Source organism: Mytilus edulis, chromosome 3, assembly GCF_963676685.1.
Source record: "Mytilus edulis chromosome 3, xbMytEdul2.2, whole genome shotgun sequence".
Classification (NCBI taxonomy): domain Eukaryota; kingdom Metazoa; phylum Mollusca; class Bivalvia; order Mytilida; family Mytilidae; genus Mytilus; species Mytilus edulis.
This window is the reverse complement of record NC_092346.1, coordinates 43,926,114-43,939,624: the sequence shown is the minus strand read 5'-3', so window position 1 is coordinate 43,939,624 and position 13,511 is coordinate 43,926,114. Positions and strand designations below refer to the sequence as shown.

At 32.0% G+C, this 13,511-nt stretch overlaps 1 protein-coding gene across 1 annotated transcript; it reads right to left on the bottom strand.

Moving 5' to 3' along the window:
* Positions 1-241: 241 nt before the first annotated feature.
* LOC139514269 (cyclic nucleotide-binding domain-containing protein 2-like) lies at positions 242-13,201 on the bottom strand. The gene is made up of 17 exons (XM_071303273.1): positions 13,080-13,201; positions 11,586-11,715; positions 11,197-11,271; positions 10,645-10,733; positions 8,732-8,805; positions 7,976-8,064; positions 6,960-7,043; positions 6,684-6,739; positions 6,189-6,266; positions 5,943-6,003; positions 5,339-5,453; positions 4,602-4,648; positions 4,090-4,197; positions 3,095-3,199; positions 2,821-2,865; positions 1,085-1,174; positions 242-407 (listed from the first exon to the last, which is right to left on the bottom strand). Exons 1-17 carry the CDS (start codon positions 13,088-13,090, stop codon positions 306-308), a joined length of 1,359 nt encoding a protein of 452 aa, XP_071159374.1. The 5' UTR covers positions 13,091-13,201; the 3' UTR covers positions 242-305.
* Positions 13,202-13,511: the final 310 nt, after the last annotated feature.

Genomic DNA, 13,511 nt, shown 5'->3' with positions numbered 1-13,511 from the left:
TGACAATGTTAAACAGGCAAAACAAATAGGTGTTAACAATATATAAGAAAATGGTATCAAATATTCTTTTTAAAAAACTATGTTTACTATATAGATCTGTTTGCCCTACACAGTAATATGGTTACTGATAAGACTGTGGTGGTGCCCATTCCATGATCTATTGCTGTATAAAACATTCTTTAATATGTAATAATAATCATTCAAAACAAAAACATTAATAAAATTAACAAATTATACAACCACAAAATATTGTTTTTTAATAGAGTCACAAATGCATGTCATTGAGCTAGGCCATTTCATTGTTGTTATCTGACTGTGTCGTATAAAACTTGATCTCTGTATGACTTCCAGGCAAGTTTGTCATCTACAGCATTCCTTATCTGTACTAAATTTGGATATGGCGCTATCTGTTAAAAACAAAAAACATCATTTTAGAACTCATAGTTTTTGTGTGTTATTTTTTACATCTGATATATAATTTTTCTGATTTTCATAAGAATGCTCTGTTTTTATGAAACAGTGATAAAATTTGATAAAAAAAATAAAAGCACATGAAATTGAATGAACATGGAAAATTTGCGAGTTTATATATTGCAAAGAAAACCAGTTTTATCAAGTTTACTGTTGTTATATCTCATTCAATGGGTTTACCATATCCTTTAACTGTTGTATGTAGAATTGATATTCTGTTAAGGTGGTACCTAACACTACAGGGAGATAACTCTGTAAAATCAGCCAAACGTTTTAATTATGTTGTGATATTAAGGGAATATTAAGCTTCTCAATGATCAAAATTAGTGTTTGTCAAACTGCTATATAACCAGTGTAATTTTTCTGATGGAATGGTTGGTTTAAATTTTTTGAAATTTTTACATTTTTGTCAAAGGGTCAATACTTCGTCAAAATTAAACGAGCCAAATTAATTTTAGGGAAGGTGTTGGGTACCACCTTAAGCAATCAATAATCAATCAATCATTGAATTGTCATGTAAACAATGTTAAGGAATTCCTAACAGATTAATCACCCACCTATATTTTCACCAGAATACTAGATATTTGTCCCTATTTTACTATTAACAATTTACCTTTGATTGTAACCTTCTTTTAGTTTCTGTATCCATATTTTCCTTTAGGAATTGTTTTGAAATAAGAACACATTCTGCACCATTACTGACCTACAGAAAATATATATTATAACTAAGATGGATCTATAGACAGTTTGTTTAACAAAAGTTTTAATGGTTGTAGATTCAAAATGAATAAGACATCTATACTATTAAATGAGAAGACCTCATTTTGTGTGTCGCTTCTCTTCCTTCCGCAATAAATAAATCATCATGCCTCTGTGTCCTTAAGGTACCATGCATAGTCGCATTTGTCATCCATTCTTATGATTATTCAGTTTGCATTATTTTGGGAGAAAAAATTTAAAAAAATGGCGGCCAGATATTGTTTCCGTCATTGGATGGAATTTTAAGTCGGACTACACTTCCGGTTTAAGTTTCTGTATACTTTAAACATACATATACTGTAAATAAGGAGGGCCCTCATGGGGTTTTTGATTATGTGATTACTTGGCCGTTTTTTTAATGATTATTTGATTATTAAGCCAAATATTTCATGATTATTTGATTACCTAGGACTGTATTTTTAGTTTATGATTATTTGATTACTAAAGATAAGCAAATATTTAATGATTATGTGATTATATTGGCAAAAAAATGGTGATTATGTGATTACTATGACACCCCCCCCCCCCCCCCCCCCCATGAGGGGCCTCAATAAGGTGTGTTTGTTGTCTGCTATCATTTTCAAATTTGCTATCCACAGCGGTCACAGAGTTTATTAAAAAGAGAGGGTCTATATAGTATATCAATGACCGTCTTGGATCGATGAGTGGACTGAGAATTGATAGTTGAGGGCAGGTGCACTTTATTTATAGTAATCAATGTTCATAATATACAGATAAAAGCTATCATTATTGAAATTAATAGAAAGCAAAAAATGGGAATTTTGGAAAGAAAGGAGGAGCCAGGCTAGAAAAACTATTGTCCTGTCCCAAAGTACTTATGACTTTTGATACCTTTTCTGAAATTCTCCAGTCATAAAATATTTTACAAAAATTCATCGGGTTACTAAGTATATTAAATAGAGAGGGTCTATATAATACATCAATGACCGCCATGGATTGATTAGTAAGCCTTAAGATTGATATTAAATAGTAAACACACTTTATTCATAGTAATGAATGTTAATAATATACTAAATGTATGTTCATATTGAAAGTAATAGAAAACAAGAAAAAATGGAGGAGGGGTAGAAAAACAAATGTCCTGTCCCCAAGTTCGTATGACTTTTGATACCTTTCGTGAAATTCTCCAGTCATTAAATCTTTTATACAAAAATTCATCCTAAACACTTTACATTCCTACAGCACTTTACATACTTTCAACCACACTCTGAATGCCCGCGTGTTCTAGTAAGTAATGAAATATATAGGTAGCCTACTAGAAACTTTTAGAAAAGGTTCATTTTCTGCCTATTGTGCTTCAGAATTTTTCTATGAGTAGAACCCAGAATTAAAAAATGAAGATCACAATCTTAAAATGTCAACTCTTAGAAATTTAAAACATGACATATTGTATGAAAATCAGCTTTAATTTATAACTTGAAGGTTACAAACTGAGTGAAACCGTATACTGGATCACAAATTTTATGTACTTTACTCTTTATTATTTGGATAGATGGGTATGCTTCTTTATAAACAAGAAAACAACAAGAGTAAATTGAAAACCATGATATATGCAAAAATTATACTTACTAGACTTAAACTTGGCATATCATCAAAAAGAAGAGACTGCAGACCCTAGAAAGAAAATAAAAATATCAGAATGAATAACATTATAAACTTTCAGCCTGGCTATGGATATATGTTTTCTGTTGGCAGTGTAGTAAGAAGTCCTTACTAAGGATATACAGTAAGATTGTGATTAACATCAGGATGGTTTAATTTTTAAGTGTTAAACAAATATGTTTTATTTGTATTTAAATGTTTAGTTTTGATTGACATTTGTGCAATCTAGATCTGTACTTACAAAGCATTCCCTTTCTGTCACTAGATCTATTTTGGCATAGTGAACTGGATTATCAATTGATGTTTGTGTCTCTTGCTTTGTTTTCTTGACTGATTTCTTTGGTGTCTGAAACATAAAATGGAAATTATTGTTTCTATGTTTATATTCACTGAATTTTAAATACAAAAATAATGTTTGGTAACAAGTGTCAATAGAGTAATACAAGGTCCATCCATGTGTGATCTAGATTTGAAACTTCAGAATGGACAAACAATAAAGTAAGTTTTGGATGAACATCAAACATTAAACCAATAAATAAATGCTCATCAATATATAGAACTTAAAAGATGTCACTGGGTTATCATTCCATGTCCAGATGAGAAAAGGGGTTGTGCATACGGTAAGGATACCCATTGGCCAAACCACACCAGCAAATCAAGATTGGTCTTTCAGCAGTATGCAACTGAACATCCCATAGAAAGCTCTTCTTCACTTTTGCTTTATAACAGTTTCAATTCAGCAAAGGAGAACTTAGAAGAAACACATTAAGACTTTATTTCATAATGGACAATAAAGGTTAAAGATAGCATCTTCTAATTGTTCTAATTGGTTTACTGCAATTCTTAATGTCCAGTGGCAAATATATGCATTTTTGCTTATTAGAATTGAGAGAAAATTAATACTATATCTATATAAACTTTAAAAGAGTAGACATTTGGTAGGTTTGAGAATTTAGGTTGCATCATGATTAGAAAGTGTGTTTTTTCTAGGTCCAATTTATTTTTACACAAGGTAACTTTCATAACCCTCACCAGAGACACTTTTCTTGTTTCTTTGATATGAAGTGGACATTACATTACTTTAAATACAAGTGCCTTTTACTGTCCAATCAATCTTTTCATGACTGATTATTTATTGTCAATGGAAGACCACACAAAAATCATATTTGTATTCCCCATTTACCCATAGGGCCAAATCTTATGAATTGCACACATATGTGTTTAGCATTTCCTTACCTCTTTGATTGTGTTGATATTTTCATCATAGCTTTGTGACACCAGTGAATTCTTGGCTTTATTGATTGTTGGTAGTTGTGTTTTTGAAGGTTTCTTCAAAGTTTTGGCCTGTAAATATATGACAATTGTTATTGCTAACAGGATAGATTTAGAATAAAGAGCTCCCGTAGGATTTGAATGCTGATGAAACAATCATTAGTAATAATATTTTGGTAGATGCTTCTATTTAAATGGGCATAGTTTACAGTCAAAAGTATCTGAGATATATATTTTTATTTTACAAAGACAAGGTTTTATTTCAACAATATAAATTTTCTATACAAAGTAAGCAATTACTGGACCCCTAAAATTGACAATATCATTCTTCAATCATCTAAAAAGTTCTAGTTTCATACTTGTATAACACTATTCATTATGATGTTTCCCTCAAATAAAATATACTAAAACTACTGAAAACTGTAAGAATGAGTATTTGGCCATGTATAGAGAAGATCTGATATTCAAAATTTTACCCTGTTTGGTGACTTGTTGTCTTCTGATGATTTGCTTTTGAGGGAATCTGAAAAAAATTATAAAAATGAAGTTGTTCAGCATATAAAATGTGTAATGTATAAGTACTCAACACAGTGGTGTTCATATGTGGCATATTGCTTTTCCAGATTTCAGTCTATTGTATTAGCTGTGTGTTTTTTGGTAACCTGAATATACATGTAATATTTGCCACTGGACACAAAGCAAGCTAAAATTGATCAATCATGAATGTTAAATGTTTTAAACAAATGATTTAGTGGATAACTAATAACCATACAAGTATTATTACACTAGTTCAATATATTTCCCATCTAACTTTAAAAACATCAGCAAAATAAGTGAGCTAGCGAAAACATTGTTTATGAAGAAATAATTTAAAAGATTCATTTAGAATTTGGTGTTAATTCCTGTCATCCATTTTATATTTTTATCTTCAATACAGACTATTATTTCTGCTGACATTGAAAGTGATGAAAACACACCAAAAATCAGACAGTGTTGCCAGTTTGACTGGTTCGAAAAGTAACTCAATTGAACTAAGAATTGGATTATTTTTAATGGAGGATTTTTTTCACTTTCATATTTCCCATTAACCAAGTGTTTCTTATTTTGAAGAGCAATTTACATTTCCAAAACAAATAGCAACTTTGGCCATTCAGACGATATTTGTGGTTTTCAAAATTAACAAATCATCCTTTATACTGATTAGTATATTAACCTATGCTGTTCGATCGTAAAGATGGAAGTAATGATGAATGTTTTCTCTTCTCTGTAATCTTCTGGATATCTTGGTTATCATTGCTTCGTACTGCCTTGAAAGCTTGACATGATCCCTGAAACAAAACAATAACTCCTTGAAATTTTGAAATAGGAGCTGATAAAATTCTATGTTTAACAAGAAAAATATTGATTACTCATGTCATTAACCCTATCAATCATAAAGGCTCCTTGAGTAATGTTTTGGATTTGAATATTATCTGATAGAGCCCACTGAGGGCTTTGGGATCCACGGATTGACGCTTGGCTCACCTGACAGTGTTCTAAGTTCCATAGATAAGACTTGGGGATTTGGACTCCAAGTACCATGCTCCGGGTTCTAAAGGGGATTGAGCCTGTGGTACTGGTATTATCCCAATGTCTAGTACTTTCATTTCCATTTCTACAACACATTTGCAAAGATAATTTTGCAGTGATACTAGACGTTTTGTTGGACATAAAGACTAATATGTTTCATGGATAGTAATGCATAACAGTCCGTCATATGTAACTGACAGTGGAGAAAGCTCATCTTGCTCATGAAATGTAAAAAAAATAATACTCACAGATCTTATGACATAAACCCATTCTGCATCATTACTGTTCTTCACAATTACTGCTCCTCTCCTGAAATTTACAGAGGATTTATGTATTCATTAGGTTATATTGACTTTAAAAACAAAACTCGTAACAGCTGCATGGACGTACTAAGGAATATACTCGTATATTAATGAATTAAAAGTTTCGGATTGAAAAAAAAGTTATCAAATGCAGGATTACCAAGCAAATAAAAAAATTAAGAGTATACTTACTTGTAGAAATGTGTAGAGCAGGAGAAATGATGTGTTTGAAGCAGTTCTAATGGAAAGTCTTGTAAATCTGGTATGGTTCTACAAACATAAATTAATTTGAATGTCAGTTCGTGGATTCAAAACTAAAATAAGAGGGCGAGAGTTTTGGGCAGATTCCACAATATAAAAGTGAAAACTTGAAACATCGTTAATGTATAGAAAAAGTGGTAAAGGCATCATATTGTCCTTTTCAAAAACTGTCTTTGTTGGCATTCTTTTATATACACATCTTCGTTTTCCTTACAGACGTCTATAGAAGAAACAGTAAATGTACTATGCATGTGACGTATACTCATCTTATTAAAGTTTTAATCAACAGAAATTTAAGATGCATTTCTTTACAAGGCCATGATGAAAAAACGTGCTTCAGTGCCGGATTCTTTATAAAAAATGTACAGTTCATTGACATTTTCTTAAAAGTTTTGCTGCTCAATTTGTTAATATTTATAGTCTTACCTAAGAAAACTAATACATTCTGCTCCTCCTGCTGACTTAAATATGTCTAAGAAAATCTGAAAAAGATACAGTATTCTCTTAACTTAATATACTTTTATTTGCATCCAAAAGGTGTCAAAAAGTAAGCTCAATTGTTTTTATATACATAAGTTTCATATTCACCATATCTTAAATTGAAAGCAAAGACTCATAATATGGTATTCTTTCTGTTAACAGTAAAGAAATTTGGATAAATTATGTTTGCCAAGCCCTTTAAAACGCCATTGACAAACTTACATCTCTGTCTAGACCCAGCACTTCTAGTGGTTCCTTAGATACATATGTAGCACTTCTTCCCGAGTTTGTTAGAATTTCTTTCTCCTACAAAAGAATAAATAATGCATTCATGGTTGCATGCCACTAGTTCATGTCTTAACAGTACAGAAACAGCAACAGTAAGAGTGGCAACACTGCTCACCTAAATCATGTTATTCAAACCAGAGACATATATATGTCTCTGTTCAAACTGCTTTCTTCAAATTCTTTGAAACATTGCCAGAATTTACCCATTTTTACAGTGATTGGTAATATACTAAAACCATATGTGGAGACAAAACAACATTTCATTTTATAAAAACGTTTTTCATGCTTTAATTTGACGATTTTGAGTTGCATGCTTTTACAGAAATACAAATATATGATGCCTGTTGATTTTAACCACAAATTTCTAAAACAATCTGATCGAAAACACAATCCTACTTTTGGGGACAGGTTGCACGTGTCTGCCCTTTTCTCTAATTTCCTATGAATTACAAATCACCGAACAATTTAAATGAAGAATCGTGCATAATCATATAAAGCCAATAATGATTGGCCCGACTATTTACCTTACATGAAATTCATAGGCAGAACTACAAAAGAGAGAATCATCCCCCCCCCTCCTACCCAAATTCCTTTAGAATATTAGAATAAAAAAAATCTGAATCAAATGTATAGTTTTTTTGTATTTTTTTCATTCTTTTTTATTAGAATGAGTTCTTTTTCATAGAACGATGTTAGACAATATAATTATTTTAAAACAACTCGTGCTTTATTTAAAACCTTCAAAACACGATGCTATATCTCCATTATTATATTTTTGGCCGGACAAATAGCAAAAAACCGTAAAAATGCTATTTGTCCGGCTTGCCGGATGAATAGACATTTTTGACTATTTGTCCGGCTAGCCGGACGAATAGCCACTGCCATTTATTTTTGAATGTGCAGAGCACTATCTATAGTGTGATAGAATACTAGTAAACAATCGTTCTTACACCAATTATATCTCCTTGTCTGTGAAATTCAGCCAGTTGTTTTCTTCTTTCTTGTGGATCTATAGTGGTGCCAAGACAACGTGACACAGCTGAAATTGAATTAATATAGAGTATATAAAAGCATAGATATATTATATAGATTTTTATTTTTTATCCGTGACAAAAATAGATGTGTGGTATGATTGCCAATGAAACAACTGGTCACCAGAGACTAAAGGATAGAGATGTTGGCAACTATATTAGGCCCAATACAGCCTTCAACATTGAGAAAACCCAAGTATTACCATATGTATAAACATATAATATTAAGCTGACTGTAATAGGGCCCGTTTGCAAACTAGACAACATTTCAAAACTAATGGCCTGATTTTTCGCTACAGAAGACTGACAGAAAACAACGATAAAAACTAAAATACAGGCTCCTCCTTTGTTATACCCCATTTATGGACCGCATTGTGTTTCTTGGTCTGCGTCCGTCCGTTCGTCCGTCTGTCCCGCTTCAGGTTAAAGTTTTTGGTCGAGGTAGTTTTGATGAAGTTGAAGTCCAATCAACCTGAAACTAATAGTATACATGTGCCTTATGATGTTCTTTCTAAATTTAATGCCAAATTAGAGATTTTCCCCCATTTTCATGGTCCATTAGACATAGAAAATGATAGTGAGGATGGGGCATCCGTGTACTGGGGACACATTCTTGTTTTTGTACATGATCACGTTACAATATTTTAGTCAGTTTTAGTTTATTAACATACTTACCAACGCCTGATATTATCATATAGTAAAATTCAGCTTTGTTTCCTTCTCTGGCTATCACATGGTTACTGTCAAATCTGTATAATAATAAAAAAAAAAAAAATAAAGGGAATAATATTCCTATCGACCAATTAATCAAAAGAAGGATTGCTTTCGTTTTATTTCTCCATGCGTCTATTTAAAGGAGACAGACTAACCCTACCCCAAGTCAGATTTCTCCTGAAGTGGATTCAAACAAGACCCCCCCCCCCCCCCCCCCCCCCCCCCCAAATGAATTTAAGTGGACTAAACATCCTCTAGACGATATTCTGCTCCAATATGAGTCAGAATTTTAGATCAGTAATTTATTACCATATAATTCATTCCTATCCGTTTTGAGTAAGTATATTTTCTAAAACATAATTTAAAATATGGTCCAACTGCAGGTGCGGATCCAGGATTTTGAAAAAGGTGATGGGCCCTAGTTAGCCAACGATTTAGCTTGTTTTAAAAATAATGCATTTATCATACATACATATATGCAGCTCCATTAAAGGGGCCGTGCCCCCTGTCCTCCCTAAATCAACCTTTGGACGGTGTCAGTGCTTAGCAATATAGTGGCAAATATCACATTGTAATCAGCTTGTTCATTTTGAACAATGGATCGAGCTAGTAACGAACTAACAAGGTCTAATTGTAAGCGGGTGCTTCAATTCAAACGACAAAGCTGTACTTGTTATGCCAAGATGGTGTGGATTCTTTAGCATACGGGCTACGCCATGCACTTTCAAAGGGTAAGTTAGGAAATTCTATAATTATATAATTCAGGATAACCGGACCTCCTATTTACTCAAGCAGAGATGTCTTTATTTCTACTTGAATTTAAAGAGAATAAAATGACAAGAAAGAATAAAGGCACTGGCTACGGTTACATGGAAATGTAACAATAATAAAAATATTATTGTTACATTGGAGACTAATTGCCGGAATGCAAAGTTGGGCGAGGAACCGATTAATTACAAATGTAACAATAATTACTGAGGCTACGGTTACATTACGTTATTGTTACATGAAAAACAGCAATGTACGCTATATTGATTAAACTTAAATCTTCTATAGTTGTATTGCTTCATTCTTTCATATGTACTAAACAATACTTGTAATTTAATACTGATAAATAATAAAATATTATTATTCAACAAATGGTGTACAACTTGAATAGTTTTTCTACGTATTCATGGTTTTGATGTTCTTAAAGATACTACTCAAGATTAGGAGTGTGACTGTCAAAGACGAAAAATATAGTTCAATGGTTTCACTTTTTTAAAGTATTTAACTGCACACCTACTCTTATTACTGTCATTATACTTTGGACCAATTTTGTTTATGGTCAAAAAAATAAAACTTGGGATGCGTTTTAAACGAAACTGAAACAATATCAACTTAGACATAAATTTCATACAGCTTTATAACTTGACGCAAATTGATAATCAAAAGCAAAGTTTGTTAACTGTAACTTAAATACTAAGAAATTCTGTATGTACACGTATCCGTGTGGGACGTAATTTCGTTCATCAAAAATGTGTCGGACTTTAAAAACAACTTACTGGATTTGTAGAAATTGTCATTGTAAATAAAAAATTACAGTAAATAAATTGTATGTTATAAATGTATGTAATAAATGTCCTCAACTTTTATTATTTAGTACATCATTACTAGTCCCATCGTACATTGCTTTTTTTCATGTAACAATAACGCAATGTAACCGTAGCCTCAATAATTATTGTTACATTCGTTATTAAACAGGTCCTTACCCAACCATACATTCCGGCATTTAGTCTCCAATGTAACAATAATATTTTTATTATTGTTACATTTCCATGTAACCGTAGCCAGTGCCAAGAATAAATATGATGGCTAAACCTGGCAATACTTACTTGGAATACCATCCCTTTCGACAAATTCCTTGCTGTATATGTTGTGGATAACTCGAAAATTTGGCGAAATTCCGTAAAACATGTAGCAACTGAAACAAAATACAATTTGTATTTAGTATACTACAAGTTACAATTTTTTATCCATATAAAGGGTTCAAAGTTGAACTGTGGACATTTAGATCTGTCATAACCCGTCGCGTCTCGTCATGAATATGAGCATATCAAAATTAGATATCTATACTTTAATTAGAGTATTTGCTGTGGAATCGAATAATTTACACTTTTAAAAACATTTACAGCTGTTATCCTAATGCTAGCAAGTTAAGGTTTGGTTGGCTTGCTTGCTTTGTTTGTATTAAAGTTTTCTCAAGCATTGTAATTAGGATTGACATCTGCAAACAATATATTAGATGGCGGAGTTAAACCTGCATGTAGGTAAATTTGATTATCTAATAATGTCCTATTCAAAATAGCTCTAAATCACATTGAAATGTGATTCTGTAAGGGCATCTCCGAAATTCATCGAAATGCATGAAATATAATAGTACATACCGCTGATACATCTTTCTCTGCTCGTTTTATTGGATCTTTCTGTAGAACGCCCTTTACTGAATTCACAAAGCTTCTCTGAAATAAAACAGGTTAAATAGTTCTTCATATTTTTAATAAGCTTTTTATTTCAAATAGTTTGGCCTCGAGCATCACTGAAAAGACATCGATTGTTGATATGCATAGCTGGTGCAGAAAAATTGGTACCGTTGATGTTATTATAAAATTTGTAAAAAAAAATTAATATAATTTGTGAAATTAACACTTTCTTGTCATGTCATTAATTGCATGCAGGCATCTCTAATGTATATTGCTATTTTTAAGACAAGTGCGCTTGAAACTTTATTTTCAGACATTGTATCACAATTTCTAGCTAGCAGTCATCTTCTTACCTGTCCTATAGACTTGAAGGGAGTCATATCGAATAATAACTTTGGCGAGTCTTTGTCCTGTTTCTCGAGTGTCTGTGTATCCAAGAAAAATAATATCGTTTCCTGTTGTGATAACTTTGGTGTTCTGTCGCTGGAAAGAGTTATAAAAAGACTTTGTGAAAAAAATTCCTTATTGAAATTAAATGGGATTCCTGTTTCTATACTCTTTCTTACTGGAGATCAATGTATGATTTTTAGTTGCTTTTGGCTTTAAGCTAGTTGTCAGTAACTGTGACTTCTCTTAGATCGGTATATTTAGTGTCTTTTTTGTTATGGGGGTGTAAAAGAACCTTGCCACGTCCGGTATGTTTATTTTTGGTAGATGTAAACTATTTCTGCCTTGTATCGATCTGATGAGTTAAGCCCTTTTCAACTGAATTTTATTTGTTCTGTCACACTACTGTCCCAGGTTAAGGGAGGGGTTTGCGCCCCGCACTAACATGTTTAACCCCGTCCAATTATGTATGTGCATATCCAAGGTCAGGAGCCTATAATTCAGTGGTTGTCGTTTCTTGCTGTATATTATATTTGTTTTGCGTTCATTACTTTGTGCATAAATCAGGTCATTAGTTTTCGAATTGTTTCACATTTGTCATTTCGGGGACTTTTATTGCTGATTATGCGGTATGAGTTTTGCTTACCTTATTGTTGAATGTCGAACGGTGACCTATGTTGTTAATTTCTATATCATTTGATTGCATTTTGTAAAAAGTTAAACTATTATAGGTCAAAGTATGGCCTTTAACACGGAGCATTGGTTCACCATATGCATCGAACAGCAAGCTATAAAGGTCCCTAAAATGACTAGTGCAAAACAATTCAATCTGGAACTTGAACCAACGATATAATCTATATAAAAAACGGAAACGCGAACCTCTTATGAATAACATAAATTTGAGTCTACTCTTGACAACAAACCACAACCACTGAACAACAGGTTCCTGACTTAGGACATGTGCACACAAATGCAGCGGAATTAAACGTTTTAACAGGTGCCAACCTTCACCCTAACCCGAAACAGTAAAATAACATTACAACATCATGAACATATGGTTATCTAAAAAATATGATGGATCAGTTTCGGAAAATGGTGATTATGTGTTGAGAATTTGATAATAAGTCAGTATATAAATGAGATAAATGTGTAATTTCTTCGAATTTTAGTTTTAAGTTTTCCTGGCATGCCGAGATAGTCGAAGTTGTATGCAACAACTTAAAAAAATATGTGACATCATCTCTAACTGTAATATGTTTATAAAAAATATTCTAGTAATATCGTGCTTATTTATAACAATGAAAGAATAAACCTTTACAAATCCATTAAAACTGACTGCAATATGGTTGAATTTGAAAAGTACTATGATTTGAGACACAATAGCTACATTAGTAAATTGCTCTTTTCGTTCAGTACAGAAAAAAAAACATCGTTTGGAGTATATATATATATATACGTACCAATTGAACATTTTCTGTGCAAAAGTGATGAACTCAACCACACGCCGGAAAGTATCAAGACTCTAAAAAGAAACAAATCTTAATAAAATTTTAACATGTATAGAAAAGAAATTAAAGATTTAAAGATGCATATTTGCTTAATTGAGTTACATAACTATATTTTCCGATATTGAGTTTACATAAATTGTTAACTCTGTAGCAAGCAAAATTGGACGATTTTTTTTTCTTCTCTCTTTTTTTATTTAGACTACATATATACAAATGAAATAATACATACATTTTTTCCAGTTTTTCTACATTTCCAAATTCGTGTGGTTTGCAATATTGTTAAATCCTCATCGTATGCACATTCTCCAAGAAAAACTCGATTCCTCTTCTCTTCAAGGATAATTTCTGTCTGAAAATGGGGAGATGATATTCCTATTTCTCCAA

Bases quoted from the DNA above. Each gene is read 5' to 3' on its own strand.
- LOC139514269 (XM_071303273.1), bottom strand. The intron at 6,740-6,959 runs GTAAGTTTGTCA...TATCTTTTTCAG, and splicing joins TGCTGGGTCTAGACAGAGAT to ATTTTCTTAGACATATTTAA. The intron at 6,004-6,188 runs GTAAGTATACTC...TGTAAATTTCAG, and splicing joins TGCTCTACACATTTCTACAA to GAGAGGAGCAGTAATTGTGA.